This window comes from Xylaria bambusicola (genome assembly GCF_022495145.1).
Source record: "Xylaria bambusicola strain CBS 139988 unplaced genomic scaffold F5B22scaffold_81, whole genome shotgun sequence".
NCBI lineage: Eukaryota > Fungi > Ascomycota > Sordariomycetes > Xylariales > Xylariaceae > Xylaria > Xylaria bambusicola.
The window spans coordinates 24,933-39,898 of NW_025953634.1; the positions used below are offsets into that span (position 1 = coordinate 24,933).

General features: G+C 48.0%; 6 protein-coding genes across 6 annotated transcripts; 2 read left to right on the forward strand and 4 right to left on the reverse strand.

The window, feature by feature from the left end:
- Window positions 1–269: 269 nt before the first annotated feature.
- F5B22DRAFT_652090 (uncharacterized protein) lies at window positions 270–794 on the reverse strand (the record flags this gene model as incomplete). The annotated part of the gene is made up of 2 exons (XM_047979555.1): window positions 270–427; window positions 503–794. The coding sequence occupies 2 exons, from the start codon at window positions 792–794 to the stop codon at window positions 270–272; spliced, it is 450 nt and encodes a 149-aa protein (XP_047825270.1).
- Window positions 795–1,498: 704 nt separating this feature from the next.
- Window positions 1,499–3,816, reverse strand: F5B22DRAFT_629196 (alpha/beta-hydrolase). Its single transcript, XM_047976465.1, has 2 exons — window positions 3,558–3,816; window positions 1,499–3,511 (listed from the first exon to the last, which is right to left on the reverse strand). Exons 1-2 carry the CDS (start codon window positions 3,798–3,800, stop codon window positions 2,180–2,182), a joined length of 1,575 nt encoding a protein of 524 aa, XP_047825271.1. The 5' UTR covers window positions 3,801–3,816; the 3' UTR covers window positions 1,499–2,179.
- On the reverse strand, window positions 3,817–5,245 carry F5B22DRAFT_629199 (uncharacterized protein). Its single transcript, XM_047976466.1, has one exon. It carries the CDS (start codon window positions 5,154–5,156, stop codon window positions 4,227–4,229), a length of 930 nt encoding a protein of 309 aa, XP_047825272.1. The 5' UTR covers window positions 5,157–5,245; the 3' UTR covers window positions 3,817–4,226.
- A 5-nt stretch (window positions 5,246–5,250) lies between these two features.
- Window positions 5,251–7,693, forward strand: F5B22DRAFT_550903 (kinase-like domain-containing protein). Its single transcript, XM_047972950.1, has 2 exons — window positions 5,251–6,703; window positions 6,770–7,693. The coding sequence occupies exons 1-2, from the start codon at window positions 5,735–5,737 to the stop codon at window positions 7,589–7,591; spliced, it is 1,791 nt and encodes a 596-aa protein (XP_047825273.1). The 5' UTR covers window positions 5,251–5,734; the 3' UTR covers window positions 7,592–7,693.
- Window positions 7,694–9,528: 1,835 nt separating this feature from the next.
- Window positions 9,529–10,743, forward strand: F5B22DRAFT_662081 (uncharacterized protein; the record flags this gene model as incomplete). Its single annotated transcript, XM_047980416.1, has 4 exons — window positions 9,529–9,553; window positions 9,601–9,660; window positions 9,718–9,828; window positions 9,894–10,743. The coding sequence occupies 4 exons, from the start codon at window positions 9,529–9,531 to the stop codon at window positions 10,706–10,708; spliced, it is 1,011 nt and encodes a 336-aa protein (XP_047825274.1). The 3' UTR covers window positions 10,709–10,743.
- Window positions 10,744–12,517: 1,774 nt separating this feature from the next.
- On the reverse strand, window positions 12,518–14,226 carry F5B22DRAFT_550979 (uncharacterized protein). The gene is made up of 3 exons (XM_047972952.1): window positions 13,879–14,226; window positions 12,895–13,822; window positions 12,518–12,843 (listed from the first exon to the last, which is right to left on the reverse strand). Exons 1-3 carry the CDS (start codon window positions 13,918–13,920, stop codon window positions 12,659–12,661), a joined length of 1,155 nt encoding a protein of 384 aa, XP_047825275.1. The 5' UTR covers window positions 13,921–14,226; the 3' UTR covers window positions 12,518–12,658.
- Window positions 14,227–14,966: the final 740 nt, after the last annotated feature.

Here is a 14,966-nt window from a genome sequence, read left to right on the forward strand (position 1 = left end):
AAATTATCTCCTATTTTCGACTAAACATTTGGTCCCTATAAAAACTAGCCGACCCAGGGACCTGATGTCATACTCAGGCGGAGGAAATGAGTTCCATTCAACCTCACACATCTAATAGCGCCGCTTTAACATAACGCGACTCTTGACCCTTCCAACATTGTTCGCATTGTCCCTCGTGCATCTCCTGGCACGCCTTTCACAACAAGACCACACATTAACTTCAGGGGCACAATGTAGAGACAAAGCCCAATCTACCCAGATAAATTGCTTCAGTCCGTTAGGTAGAAGAGCTTCGAGCCAGCCGATTCTGGGATTCCATTGGTAGCAACCCACTTCGTGAGAAATAGATACCAGTAGCCGTCTCCTTTCCACCCATTAACGAATTTAGGCTTCCAGACATAGCTGAATGCATTTGTCTTCGCCTTGGCTAAGCGATGGATAAGGAAATCAAATTAGCAAGTGTGAAGTTCACGGCTAGGAGAATATCTTTCCATTTACTCACTGTCTATCTCGACTGCTGTGACTGCCTCGTACAATGGCTGTTCGTGTCCAGACCAATCGGTGTAGTAGCCGGTTGGAGTATTGTTATAAGCCGCGACCAACAAGGTGAAGTACTTCGGGGTGTAGTCATTCCCAAGGTTATAGCTGAAGTAACCCTTTTTCCACGTCAAGGTGATATCTTTGCTGGCAGAAAATGTAGGGATGGAATAATCGTAATCCAACTCGAGTGGCCACACTTGATCAGCTACGGTGAGGGCCGCAAAGAAGGCAGGGGCGATAGCAATGAGCTTCATTATGACGTTGGCTCAAGTACTCAATTGAAGAGCAGGAGATGGAGGGATGTCTTTGAGGGAAAGAGAAGCTCAGTCTCAAGAGCCTTATATAGTCGCATTCATGACACAAGACCGGAGACTTCCGGGCCCGAAGACAGCCGTATCAAAACCTCGGACTGCACCCCACCTGACGTTTATGCAGCCTAGGATTTTGGAATGGCCGGAGCGGATTCCTTCGCGCAGCCAAAGCTGTGTGTATCGTATAGTTCGTATGATTCAGAAGGCATATATGTAGGCATAATTATAAGATTAGCCCTCTAAAAAAGGGACCTTGAGGTAAACAGACAAGTAATTAATCATCAACTGGAGTACTAGGACTCTGTATCAAAACTATCTACCAGTCTGGAGTTCGGGCTTAAGACTGCAGTATGTGATATACGAGACCCGTATAGTTGCTGCTGCAGCCCACGTCTGCGGATGGCAGTGTAAGTGAATGTCCGGACTTCATCAGGAAGCTTAGGCATAATTTTGGGCACTTATACCCTTCTATAGGTCAACACACTACCACCTTGAGCGTTGGGGCCGGGTTTTTAGGACTGCGACTGCATGTAGCATACTCTTACGACATCTAGAGATCGCAAGCGCCAAAAGAACCAACAAGCGATAAGGAGGTCACTTAGTAGATAGGATAAGTCGCAGCTACAATATTGGAATCTCGGAATAACCCGGTAATTAATTAATGTTTCTACTCCCGCTCTGCCACTATGTTGTTGCTGGTGATGGTATATACCGGTTTCTTCAGCGGCATAATATTTGAAATGGCTCTGCTGTCGTATTCTGGTACGTGTATTATCCTTCCCCTAAATCTTTTCGTATTCAGCCTCAAATCCATTGTTTAATATTATCCTCTTTTCCTTCAATATAACTCATAAAAATAATAATTCAATGAATTAAAAATAACTAACTAACAATAAGCATAAAGATTATAAATCAACTGTTCTCATTATTTATAAGGCAAGATCCTCGCTGGATGCCTTTTGCAAGGCGCCCTAGAGCGTTAATGGGACAACATAAATGATGAGTTTGAAACCAAATGGTCAGCTTAGAATATTCCATCCAATAGGCGAGGCAAACGACGATGGGCTTAATTAAGGTGGTAGGGTTTGGAGTAGAAGGAGCAGTACGCAGGGCTAGATCGTTCTATTATCCTACTGCGGTAGGGTATCAACGTCAATTCCAAAGCGAAGGCCTGACGCCTACAAGCTGAGAGCGGTAGAGGGCGACGGTGAGCACTGAGTAGCACCCCTATCGCCCCCACATGGCCGCGAAAAGTCAACAGACACAGTTTCGTCCCAGAACCACACATGATTAGAATGCAAGGCTAGAATGTGACATGACTCTTCCTATTAATATGGGATGGAAACATCCCAAAATGATAGATTTAAGGCAGAACATGCACTATCATACATTGTAGAAGAGACAATGTCAACCATTGGCGTAGTGTCAACCCCCAATCGAATTAGCGATTCACCACTAGCTTGGTAATGTGGCCAACCTAGGGTGAGTAATCCTCGTACGGGATCAGCTGTGAAGACTGCCCAAGCCTTTTGCATGATACCTACGAGTTTCGTCTCATATGGGGAAGGCGGAATGCCGCTTATAGATTGAGAATTTCCTGTAACCATGTTGACCTCGACGCCGTGGTAGGCACCGCTTGACGGCGGATAGTAAAGCCTCAGGTTTTCCCAGTCGGCCATGTACCGTGCACGGTAGGTGGGTACGCCGGCTCTCGCCCGCCAGTACGTTTCGGCAGCCGTGGCGCATGTGAAAGACTCAAGCTCGAATCTAGCCCATTCGCTTTCCGACAGTGACCGCCCTTGAGCCAAGGCCGATATCCGATAGAATCCGGACTCGTGATCTCCATGTATCTGGAAATGAGGTAGCGGGGCAAATTTGGCGGATCTAAGTCGTGAAACATACTCAAACACTGAGAATAGCGTAATGTTATCTACGGTGGCTTGGAATGGAGGCACCGAGCGTGTAGGGGAGCTCCCTGTTTGTGGCACGGTCTTGACAGCGCTCAGTATCGATTCAAAGGAGATGTTTTCAGATCGCATGCACGAAAGCGCCGAGTCGGAAGCTCCACAGCCGAGTGCCGATACTACGTGATTCCAGTTGGCAGAAGCTAAGTCGGCGTTGAGAATGGGGAACGAGAATATGCTGCCTGAATGAGATATTGTCCCTGCAACGATAGGGTTGTCTCTGAAAGCGTACGCCCAATTGCTGACAGCCACCGCACCAGATGACTGTCCGATGAGCGTAATGCGCCCCGGGTCACCGCCAAATGCCTTGATATTGTCGTACACCCATTCAACGGCAAGATATTGGTCGAAGAAGCCGATGTTATGGGCTGTCTCGGGTGAACCCGGAAATCCGAAGATATTCATTCGAAAGTTGAATGTAACAACGACGACGTTTTGTGCACCCGCAAGGTTTCCGCCATGATAGAATGGCGTGTGGCTTGAGCCAGTAGCGAAGCGACCCCCATGGATCCACACAATCACCGGTTTCAATGTGCGCCCAGAGTTAGGTCTTCTCGACCAGACATTAAGCGTTAGGCAATCTTCACTCTGTGTGTTATTAAGCTGATTGACGAAGTTGGCATATATCCTCAAATACTGCAATGTAGCATTCGGGTACACAAATGAGTTAGACGGAGTTTGCGGACAGTCAAAGCCCTACCGGCCTGTGAGCGCTAGCAGCCGAGAGGCAAAGTTTGCTTACATATTTATCAGCATTTATAGATCCCTTAAGTTGGAACTTCTTGGGCAGTGAGAACCTAAGTTGGCCGGTCGGAGGAGACGCATATGGGATTCCCAACCATTCGCATACGGATTCAGGGATGCTTATGTGGCCATTGATATGAGCCTTGGCAGTGTGAGCGACACAATTTACCAAGTCGGAGGCTACGATTAATTGAAACTGTAAACTTAGAAATAATAGCCCGCGAAGCATCAAACTCGCCATTTGAGTGGGATTGAGGTGGAAAGGTTACGAGGAGGTAGACTGCCACATTAGGTGATAGGATGTCAGGAGACACCTGCACTAATTACATGTAAGAGCCCTCTTTTTGGCCTAGGCCCATGAGGTACCAAAACATCCGCTGCAACGTGGGGTCCAAATGCGGCGGGGAAATCTGAATAGTGACTGAGTATCAATTCCTCCATATTAAGCCCGGTTGAGAGGAACAATGACGTCTCTCGCCAACAAAATTATATGCATGAGTCTCGAAGAGTGTCATCGGAGCTGTTCGGACAGCTTCACCGAACTCGGATAAAGAACTAACTGATACAATACATACATCCGCTTCTAATTATATCAACGGCGTAAGGGGTTTTCGCCTGAGGTCGTGGCAATGTGCGGCGTCGAACTGTGGTAGGTATGCGTGCGCTATCACAGCCTTCTGCGTTTGGCTTGTCGTTCGGCCTGCTCTTGTAAACGTGCACTTCTCCGCACCCCTTGTGGGTTATTTATTATAGGTTTACTCTTTTGTCTCTGCCGCTTAACTCCCCTCTTCTGATCGTTGGTTGCTTGGGATGATGGTATTTCGTCAGCTACCACTTTGTCCATTATTGTGGGTGTTGTTGTTTGTGTGGCTCTGTCCACCATCTGGGGTTTCCGGTAACTATTTTCTGGCTGTTTCCCATCCCTCTTAGTCGGTTCCTTTATTTGAAGTTCGGGAGGTCCTCGTTGCGTGCTAGGCCCAGCAACAGTCTCCAGCAAGAAGCGTTCTGTGCCAGCATTCTCAGACTCCGTTTCGGACACTCTAGCTTGCTTTTCAACTTCAAGCCTCTGCTGTCTTAGGAGCTCCTTTGCCTTTTCTGTCAAGAAGGGGTTGTTTTCGTCATCTTCGGGTGGAGGTAGCACAACTTGCTCTTTGCAATACGCGCCAAAGTATCCAACAATTGCGTCATACGAGAAGTGTCGAGAAATGCGTATGAATCTAGCCCAGTAGTCGGTTCTTTTCCGAGGCAGCATGAACCGATGAGACTCTGTAATCAACATCAATGCTATCTCATCCCATGCTCTTATTAGTTCTTCAAAGCGCTCGTCTCGTCGTTTTTTGAGCAAGGTCTCAAACTCTTCCCTGGTGCTTGCAAGATCGGCTATTTGGCAGACATCTAGATGCCAGCTAAAAGGGTCTTGAATTGCGCTTTTAATCGAATTGTATTCGACGTGCAGTTCTTCGAAGAGGGCTTCGCGGGTTCTGTATCCAAACTTCCAGTAAGGCCAATCCCACTGATCGGAGTCTTCGTACACAATGGGAGTATGATAATGCAAATGAGAGTCAATGGTGGGGGCTTCCCCTTCACGCCAACTCATGGTGAACTTTTGTATGAATGAGACGCAAGTTGTGATGTGTCGCGGTATCAAGAAACGCGAAAATGTTGTTAGATAGTGTTGGGAATGGAAGAAATTTCTATTCTACGATCTTCGGCCTGGCCAGCAATGTGCTTGGCTCGTGCACTTGTGGGGTTTGGTGTCACAGTCCATCCCTTGGAAGCCATTGGTTGACAGGATCTTACAAGAATTCGCGCCGGGCAGCCTACGCGGTAAATTTACGGCCGAAAGGCACTTAACACGATATTAATGGTTGGCTAGCTGCATGCTACGAGTTTCAGCAATGCTTGCTAAGTCAACCGACCCCTTTGCCCTTGAGTGGCCTTGTGAAGGACGTCCTTATCATGCGATGATAATGACAAAAATAGGAGTTTGTTACAAAAGCTTATCCCTTGCTTCAGCAGCAGGGTGCTGACAGCGTTTGAAATTATACATTTAATGAGAGGGTGCCCGCCTAAGGGGATTCGGGGAATGTACCATGTTTGAACACTCAACGAATTTGTTCTCTTCCAGGCCTTTAGCTTTCGAAATCCCACGTATGAAGACGTCGCCCCAGCAAGATGGCAGATGAGTTTGTACCACGATTACTTCCAAAAGACCTGACCGTCGACGACAGTACACAATCAACACAGCTCTTCTCTCCAGGACATGTTGAGGCTAGACTCGAAACCTTCCCAGCAACAACCTACCTAACTGATGGGCCACCAACAACATATTTAGACTGGACCAAGTTGGATCAAGATACTGCCCTTCCACAACTTGACGGTGCCCGTATGCTTCTATATCCCAAGGTCAAAGATTTTAATATAAATCCATTTAATGGTACTGGACACTTTGGACCGTGGATGTCTATGACAATGGAAAACAAGTCAACCCCGGCTGAAGTCCTTGTTGTTGCGCCAGGGCACGAAGAGATCGGCTGCACGGCTATCCACCACGACGCAGTTTTCTATTTCTACTTCGACCCCTCCAGAGACTGTGTTTATATTTGCAACCACTCGTTTCGGCACTTTCTGGCTACTAAGCGTGGTAGGAATACGTTGTATCAGATACCAGGTGGTCAAGGCAGAGCACTTTCCGTTGGAATTTGGGATCTTGTGTTCGACGGGCAGTCTATATTGGAGGTCCAAGTGATGAAACGTAAAGCCTGGCCAACTTCCTGCGATCGTCCTTTGAAACGTGTGGCCTCTGCGGATGGCAACCCGTCCAAGAGGCTCAAGGTCTCTAAAAAGCTCGTGGCGCCACTGTATAAGCCTTCACCGTCTGAATTAGACGAAAATGCTCTGGTCAAGCTCGAGAAAGGCATGAAGATACATGTCGGACCTCGGGAGAACGGTTACTGGCTCACTCGTCTGGACACCATTATCGATGCTAAATACAGCGCCGTATGGCGAGCGAGACATTCATCAGTACCTAATACGGACATTGCGGTGAAGGTAGTCAAGCTCAGACGGAGCGATGACCGGTGGGTAGCCTCAACCTCTAAGAATTGGCTGCGCGAATACACCATACACTCATGTCTACATCATGTAAGTGCTCCGCATCGGTGACTGCTCCATGGGTAATTGACTAGTGCGCTAATTGACTGGTCGCAGCGTTCCATTGTGCGGTTACTAGGATGCGACGCCCGCTTCCATAGCCTCTACCTCGAGTATATTGATGCCAAAGCGCTATCGCATTGGGTTAGCCCGGACCTAGACTTCACGGGAACTGAACAGCAGGCGCTAAGGATCATGGAAGAGTTAACTTCGGCGCTCTCACATATGCATAGTAAAGAAATTATACACGGTGATCTCAAGCCAGCCAATGTTCTCTATAATAACGATCGTGGCGCGGTGCTAATCGACTTCGGCCTGAGTTTTCAAGTCGGGAATTCAGCCCAAAGTCGGGGCTGTGGTACACCATGGTACTTGCCGCCTGAGTACATGACGAGCGGTAGAGTTGAAGGGCCAGAAACTGACATTTGGGCCCTGGGTGTCATCATGCTGTGGCTGTTTGGATACATTGGCCTGCCCGAAAGAACTTACGAGGGCTGGCAGCTTCCGGATATTAGTCCTGTTGGAACTCAAGTTGACGCCCACGAGAAAGCGATGGATCAAATGGACAGTTGGATCAACTGCATCTTAAGTGTACGACAGAGATTCATTACACCAAAGAGCACGAAACTAGCTCAACTTGTTGGGAAGATGTTGGAAACTAAAGCCTCAGCTCGCATTGACGCAGTGTCCTTGAGCCAGGAGCTCCGCAATCTTCGGCTGTCAGATTCTCAGGGTGACAAGCCGGATAAACCACCGCAACACCTATCTCACGATACGGCAACTGCCCCAGGTAACACGTCCGGTCAAGGGACCGAATACACTCCTGTCGCGACGTCTACTCCAAACAATGATGCCGATAATCTCCTTACACAGATTTAGTTTTATGCTGTTTTGATTTGGAAGTGGAGCAATGGCCAAGTCTTGTCAGCGGCAATAACCTCACAGTCCAAATAAACATTAAGTTTTTCTAAAAACAGCTCTTGGATATCCTTACCTAAAGCGAAGAGTGACACACACTGTTCATCACTTCGGCCTGTCAAGTAACATGTGACTATGAGTCATGGAGTGACACCAGAAGTCCCGTGACTATAACTCAGCCTCTATGTAGCTGTATGTGTTATAGTACTTCAGGTAAAGTGGGCTTGTCACTACTGCTTAAGCTACCTGGAGCTGTATTCCTGCACCAGACTACTTCGGCCCCAGGAGAATAATCATCGATAGAGAGTACTGTCATAGCCTGACCAGAATACCCTTCCTAGCCGCCAATAGGGCGCATTATGTCTTCAGTCAAAGAAAATTCGATGAACACTACGGGATACGCACATCAGCAGACGCAACCAAGTCTGCGGGAGATCATTTTACTAACCCATGGATTGGTATCGGGGATTACGTGCCAATATCCTGTCAAGTGCTCGCTTTGGCTCAAGGGCTGTTAGTTCATGGACCTATACTTATCTCAGCATCGCATAGAAGTGGCGTCTAGTAGGTTGAAAGAAAAATCACTCTGACTGCTGGACGCAGATAAGGAGCGAGTTTAGGCAACCAAGCAGCATTTTAGCCAATAGCGTATCGAGATACAGACCGCTGGATCTGAAAGCCTTTCACGGTTCCAAGCGACTGGGTCTTCTATTGACTACCGAGATAGTCAGCGGACACCAATAGCGTGATCCGATTACCAAAATAAAGACTGCACAAGCCAATTATAAAGCAGAAAGGTATACATGTGTATTGAAAACACCACAGAGTGAGACAGGTTGGGCGCTTAACACGCTTTCTAGTAAAGCTGTGTTACTACAAACGCGCTCTCTATCTTGGTCGTCTTAAGTATCCAAGCGTCAATGATGATCTCGCATATCGTAAGTGCCACAACCCTTTAGATAATATGCATCGGTTATCTACTGCTTTTTATCTTCTTGATTATATCCTATATCCAGATTCAGGAGGCTGGCAACATAGTCTGACGGTGCATCTCCTTTGTGACATCAGGAGCTAGCTTCACCACAAATGAGAATAATTACCTAAGTATAATCAGCCAATATCTTATTACGACGCGAACTAAATACCTGGATATTTAATGAATACATGACCGCGAAAAGTAATCTTCGGGCTGTTAAACACGTGTGACTGGATATCACATTGTAACTATGGATGAGGTTGTTATGAATACATGTTTGCTTCCGTCGTTCTATATTTGGGCGATCTGGAACCTTACTCTATGGACCACCATTATCCGTCAGGCCGTCGAGCTCCAAGGGCATTTGACCCCATTGCCCATGTTGAACGCACCCTAGTCCAAAGCGATGTAGGGGCGAAAAGCCCAAGCGTAAGGGTATGTGCCATTATCGATCATCGAGTGCCCGTAACGTTTTGCTGACTTTTCGTATTATTTCCGCCTACAGAACTGCCGGGCCTAGGATAATAATAGATTGTTGTCTACCAACTTTGATCCCGAGCGCTTGCTAGGCACGAATAGCTCTATCCAGTTGATCGGTATCCCAATCACCTCTTGGGGCTTGGACGGCTCCAGTAGGACAGAAATGCGATTGCCTACGAAAGCATCCTTTGAACAAACACATTGCGCGCCTATTAGGCGTATCAATGAGACAGCCAAAGCCAAAGCTAGGAAACTTGGGCGAAACTGGCGCAGAAAACTACCATGTATTGTATGCTCAAGTAAATATAAGACCGCTTCTGTTCTCCTGCACTAAATATCTACTACTGTTTCCCTTTGCTCATACCACTATTCATTCCTTATAGGTGACTATTGTGTTGTTGTTATTGTTGTCTCTTCGTAGACATATCTTATTGCCGCCACGATGTTTGCAAATCACAAAGCGTTCCGTAGGTTAGCCCTCGAAAACGAAAAGTATACGACTAATCCAGTCCAGAACGCGTTGATATGAGATTTCTCTCATATATCCTGTCAGCGATAGTTCTAACCTTCTATGGTATGATATGCATTCTTAGATTCATACTTATTAGGTTAAACTAATGTATTGCACTAGTTCTGGTCCTTGTTGGATGCTTGTCGACTTCGCCGTCTGTCCCCAACTTATTTCTTCTTCAACTCCAAACCAATCAAACACAACCCTTGCAAGTGCGGATAGGCTACTATGGTATGTTCTCTATGCGACTCTTTTTTTCCGACTTACAGTCGAAACTAATATCAGTTGCCAAATAGGAATATGCGCCTCTCAGCCCTCCGGGATTGAATTGAAATGCGTGCCTAGCTATTCATTTGGAGAGACTCAGTTGAAGGACGAGTTTCTCAGCAACAGCAGCACGACTCCAGATGGCACCTATGCCAACGATATGGGACATCTTCTCGAAGCCGCGTACATCTTCCAGACAAAGATCTTCTCTCCCCTCATCGCGGCTTCTGCTGCGCTGTTCTTCCTCAGCGTCATCGCGATGCTTTTCATTAAGCGATCTATGAAACAAATCATGCCCAATCCTAATGAAAATCCGGCTTTTATGAGGTCCATGTTATCCATTACAATGTTATACGCATTCGGCTTTGCTCTGGCGGCAGCGTATTCTACTACTCAGGCTGCCAACGCTTTGAATTACACAACGACGGTTCTGTCCGGCCCAACTCCACTGCTTGAGATCCTCCCAGGTGGCCCCATTCAAGGACTTCAATGGACAATAGTCGGCTTGTTGGTTTTGATCCGATGGTCTGTGGGTGGCATGTTTCCTAGACCTGCGCCGCCACCAGCACCAGAACCATTGCAGGTTTATCCAGCACCAACAGTCCCTTACGTGTATACACCGGCACCGGCTCCCGCACCTGCGCCACCACCGGTACAGCCGGCGATGCCGCCGCCGCCACCGCCAGCACCAATTCAAGTGATAATGCCACCACCACCACCTGTACCTGCGCCTACACCTGTACCTGTACCTCTGCCTGCACCCGCTCCGGCTCCGGTGCCCGCTCCAACACCAGTTCCCATGATCATGCAACACCCACCTAGTCAACCGCCACCACAACAATGACAGCCAATGTGACGAGAGGGCTGACTGGCACCAGGAAGCGCCCCGGTCGGACCGGGCGCTCCAGGGAATTCATAATAACTCGTTGCATTTAGTACTTATGCCTTAACGGAGCTGCTTCTACTTCATACAATGCTTTGTTTGTTTCTGATTAATGTTTATAAAAGCAACCGTTGCTTGGATTGCTTAGAATAGCGAGAATGAGCTCTGAATATATTCTACTACTTCTGATCGAGATCGTCCCTCGAGGCCAATACTTCACCCCCAATGATTAATGAGACGATCAGCACTCAGTACCCGGCCTTTTCATATCGGTCTTCTATCATTCTCTATATCTGAGTCATATTATACCCGGTGCTATAGCTCCGATATGCGTGATATGATCTGAGTATCATATAAACAAGCGAGTTTTCGGGAGCTTAGTTGCATTCGAGGTGAGTATGGAGGCAGCCTTTTAGATATCAGGAGACTAGGGTCCAACATTGGGCGCTCACGAGGTGTATAAAGTCCTTATAGCCTTATGGACTCTGTTTCCCGATGTGGGTTGTCTATAGCGCGACTCAGCCGGATCAAATCTTTCATTACCAGGAGAGAGAGCACTATCTATACAAAGCTCACATCCCTTACCTTCCTCGCCAATCTTGCCGCAACATTGACGAATTCCAACGCGTCTATATGAATATGGTATGGGCCTAGCAGTGGTACTCTCCCGTAGCTTATGCATTAATTTTCTGAATCTGGTTAAATAGCTATCTTGCTCGCTGCTGGCAGTTTGTCTTGATCGAAAATTCACGTCTCCAACAGGCGAGGCCCATCATCCAATCGAACTTATCGTATCTAAGCGTTACATTCATGGTCACATCATGTACGCCGCCGTGACTATGGAGATATCGTGTCTTTTCGGAGGCAAACTTTAGTAATTACCTGGCGGCAAAGATGCCGACCGGTGAGAGCTTGAATCGTGGTTGTGCTTGGTGTTATATAATGAGTAGGTAGCGAGTGAACTGCATGCTCGTTACGTTACCATTTGACTTCCAAATGGCTGATGCAGAAGGAGCTGTGAATATTAGTGGCGCTATCGGTCATGTTCGTCTTTGTCTGTTTTTAGCGCTAGCTGCTTTTAAGATGCTCGCGATGACGCCCAAAACATATTGCGCATAAGTATGCGCTAACATAAATCAGCCGGCCTGCACGTCGTCATGGCTACATGGTAAATGCAGTTTGTAACTCGCAGATGGAAATGCTGGTTAGTTGGGTACCTCCGGGAATGACTGACAGCCATCCTGACCTGGAGAACTGGTGGCGTGCGGAGAAGCGCCGACTATGTCACGCACGATAAGATAATACAAGGCATTCCATAATTAGCCAATCAAAGCATAGCATTCGTCATGGCGCCAGATGCCATAATATGGTGACTAGCATGATCCAAAGAATATGATGTGACTACCAAAGGCATGTTCCCATCATGTTCAGAACCGACCGCACTCGTAAGAGCATCTTCTAATGTGTCGGCATGATACGGGGCCAAGAAACTGCCATAACTTTTCCAGGTCAATTAGCACAAATGCTTTCTTATACCACAATCTTGGCGGCGTGAACAGGGGGCGCTACACATTAGTACTTACATACACCGTACTAATACTACAGTTTATAGAGTCACGATGCATTTGATGTGTTTTCATGCATGATGTCTGCTCTACTAGGGCTCGGCCACGGGCTATTGCATACTGAGCTGAGAACTAGCATCCGATGTATATGTCACAATCATCGGCTCAACGCCACCTGAAGTACGATTGTGGAATGGCAGTGAACAAGTCGTGCTAACCACATGCAGTGATTTCTTACTTGCTTGATAGCTACCAGTGTACGTGTGGTACAGTCCTACCTTCTGCTGCTGCCGATGTTGCGATAAGGTCCGTTGGATGTACTACGTGAATCCACCCCCAGGCAAAACTAGAGCTCAGTGCCAAGTAACACATGCTGAGCATCAGATTCGAAGGAGTTCTTCTCTTCCGGGTATGGGTCAGACACATTTCCAAGTGGCCATGACCCATCGGCACTAGGCTGCCAGTCCCAACCGCTCCAAAGCTTCATTCGCAGACTATCCTCAGGATCAACTCCAAACACGTAGAAGAAGTCTGTAGAAAGTCAGAAATCATCCAAAGTTTAAGCTCGGAAGCTCTACTTACTCTGTCCCTGGGCCTTCGTAACTATCTCAGGTTCTGAACTGTAGGGGCCGCCGAGGTCGTACCAGTCCTTTACATTAGGGTTCCATTTATGACCATCGAAGCTCTTCAGGTAGTACTTGTTGTCGTCAACGTTCCTGCCAACAATGTCGATTCTCCCAGGGGCGAAGTGAGCAACTCGTGGGGTCTGTGTGAACTTGCCGCCAAGCTTCTCCCAGCCGTTCCACTGGAATCCATCCCAGAACTTGTGGTTCAACTCGGCATTCTCATCAAGAGCCCATAGATCGAGCCTATTCGAGCTCCACGAAGAGACGGCGGGCGTTCCGATGAAAGGACCACCCTCCAAGTCTTCCCATTGGCTCCATCCACTACCGTCCCAGTACTTGTGGAATAGTGAACCGGTCACAGCTGAGATTCCAACGACATCGAGACGGTTCTCACCCCACGATCCAATGCTAGGTAGACCAGAGAAGTTGCCTCCTAGATTTTCCCATTCTTCACCAGAGGGGTAGTAACTGTCACCGGTCCAAGCCTTGTGCAGGAAGGAGCCATTGAAGGCATTGCCGACGATGTCAAGTCGGTTCTCGCCCCAAGAGATAGTCTCGATCAAGTCGATGTCGCCATAGCCACCAAGATTGTTAGCTTCTTTCCACGATGGGCCCCAGCTGCCACCGCCAAACCACTTATGAATCACGGTTTCATCGGCATGGCTGACCCAGACAAGGTCAAGACGGCCATAGGCCCAGGAAGAAACTGCTGGGCAGCTAGTCGATTCGGAGGGGATGCGCTCGAACTTCTCGGGCTGCCAGTCATATCCAGTGTAGAACTTGTGCCAGATAGATTTGTCGTCGGCCCAGCCGAAGATGTCAACACGAGGGTCACCCCAAGAGACAGCCGAGATACACGCAGTTCTAGCCGAGGCCAAACCGGTCTGTAGTTAGGTTAGCTGGGACTCGCTTTATCCATGACCACGGCAGGGATGCTTACGCTGAGTGCCAGCAAGAGAGAAGTACGAAGTAGTTTGCCCATGTTGGGTTGTGCTCAGTCAATATCGAGCGCTGGTGAAGAATCAATCTTGACACCCATGACTAGAAAAGAGCACGCCGCGTCCGGGTTTATATATGCAGAGAGTGGTCACTTCTAGCACTCATAGCATCCCGATGGCCTTCCACGGCCTGAAACAGAGACCAAGTCGAGATTAGTTCTAAAGTGCACTAGGCAGCAAATAGTTGAAAGGTGTGTTGTCGGTGGCTGGCAGCATGATGGCATTGTTTGGCTCAGAATTCGGATCACGATCAACGACGTGCATTTGTAGCGTATCGCCCCCATCCGTGTTATTGCTCCGCGCTACTGCACGGCAGGCTGATCACGTCTGATTGTCAGTGATTCCTGGCCCCTCACATTGCGATCCAGCAGAATGTGATAGCTCACTGCAGCATCATTCCATAAAAGCAAAAGCAAAAGCAAACACCCTGTGGGCCTCTCTCTCTCTCTCTCTCTCTCTTTCCGCCTCTCCACCCGGCTGGCCAGATCTGGGGCTAGAAGCCGATCCGCCTGAGCCGAAGCGGATCGGGTCGCGATCTGCTAGCACTGTAGCTTCAGTTGATAGTCAGCTACTTATGCGTAGCTCCGAATTCCTAAACTATGCAAGTATCCCATGCACTGTGTTAAGTTCACGTCTGGCTGCATTAGCTCTGTGGTCTTTTACTTGGGAGCGCATAGACATCCAATTCCTGACGTCCAAGAGCTTCTGTGGCTGGCTGAGACACACCGACCACGCACGACATCTCAAAGATCGCAGACCATCGTCAACGAGCGCATGACGATAATGTGTGAGATGTGTGGTGCATAACGATCGGTCCATGACCCAATTAGACGACGATCAGCGAGGTCCTCGAACCCGCGATCGATTCTCGACGAAAACAAGCAGAGACACAACTCCGGCAGAAATATCATGGTTACTTAAATACATATGTCCGCTGTAGCGACAATGCATCGCCGGAGTCGGCAGGCTATCTAGCCCCCGCTCAGTTCAGCCACTGGACGAATCTCCGACTAGTAAGAGGTTATTTAGA

Bases quoted from the DNA above. Each gene is read 5' to 3' on its own strand.
- F5B22DRAFT_550979 (XM_047972952.1), bottom strand. From the start codon at position 13,920: ATGGGCAAACTACTTCGTACTTCTCTCTTGCTGGCACTCAGC. The intron at 13,823-13,878 runs GTAAGCATCCCT...ACCTAACTACAG, and splicing joins CTCTCTTGCTGGCACTCAGC to ACCGGTTTGGCCTCGGCTAG. The intron at 12,844-12,894 runs GTAAGTAGAGCT...GACTTTCTACAG, and splicing joins TACGAAGGCCCAGGGACAGA to ACTTCTTCTACGTGTTTGGA.
- F5B22DRAFT_550903 (XM_047972950.1), top strand. From the start codon at position 5,735: ATGGCAGATGAGTTTGTACCACGATTACTTCCAAAAGACCTGACCGTC. The intron at 6,704-6,769 runs GTAAGTGCTCCG...GACTGGTCGCAG, and splicing joins TACACTCATGTCTACATCAT to CGTTCCATTGTGCGGTTACT.
- F5B22DRAFT_629199 (XM_047976466.1), bottom strand. From the start codon at position 5,156: ATGAGTTGGCGTGAAGGGGAAGCCCCCACCATTGACTCTCATTTGCAT.
- F5B22DRAFT_629196 (XM_047976465.1), bottom strand. From the start codon at position 3,800: ATGGCGAGTTTGATGCTTCGCGGGCTATTATTTCTAAGTTTACAGTTT. The intron at 3,512-3,557 runs GTAAGCAAACTT...ACAGGCCGGTAG, and splicing joins CTATAAATGCTGATAAATAT to GGCTTTGACTGTCCGCAAAC.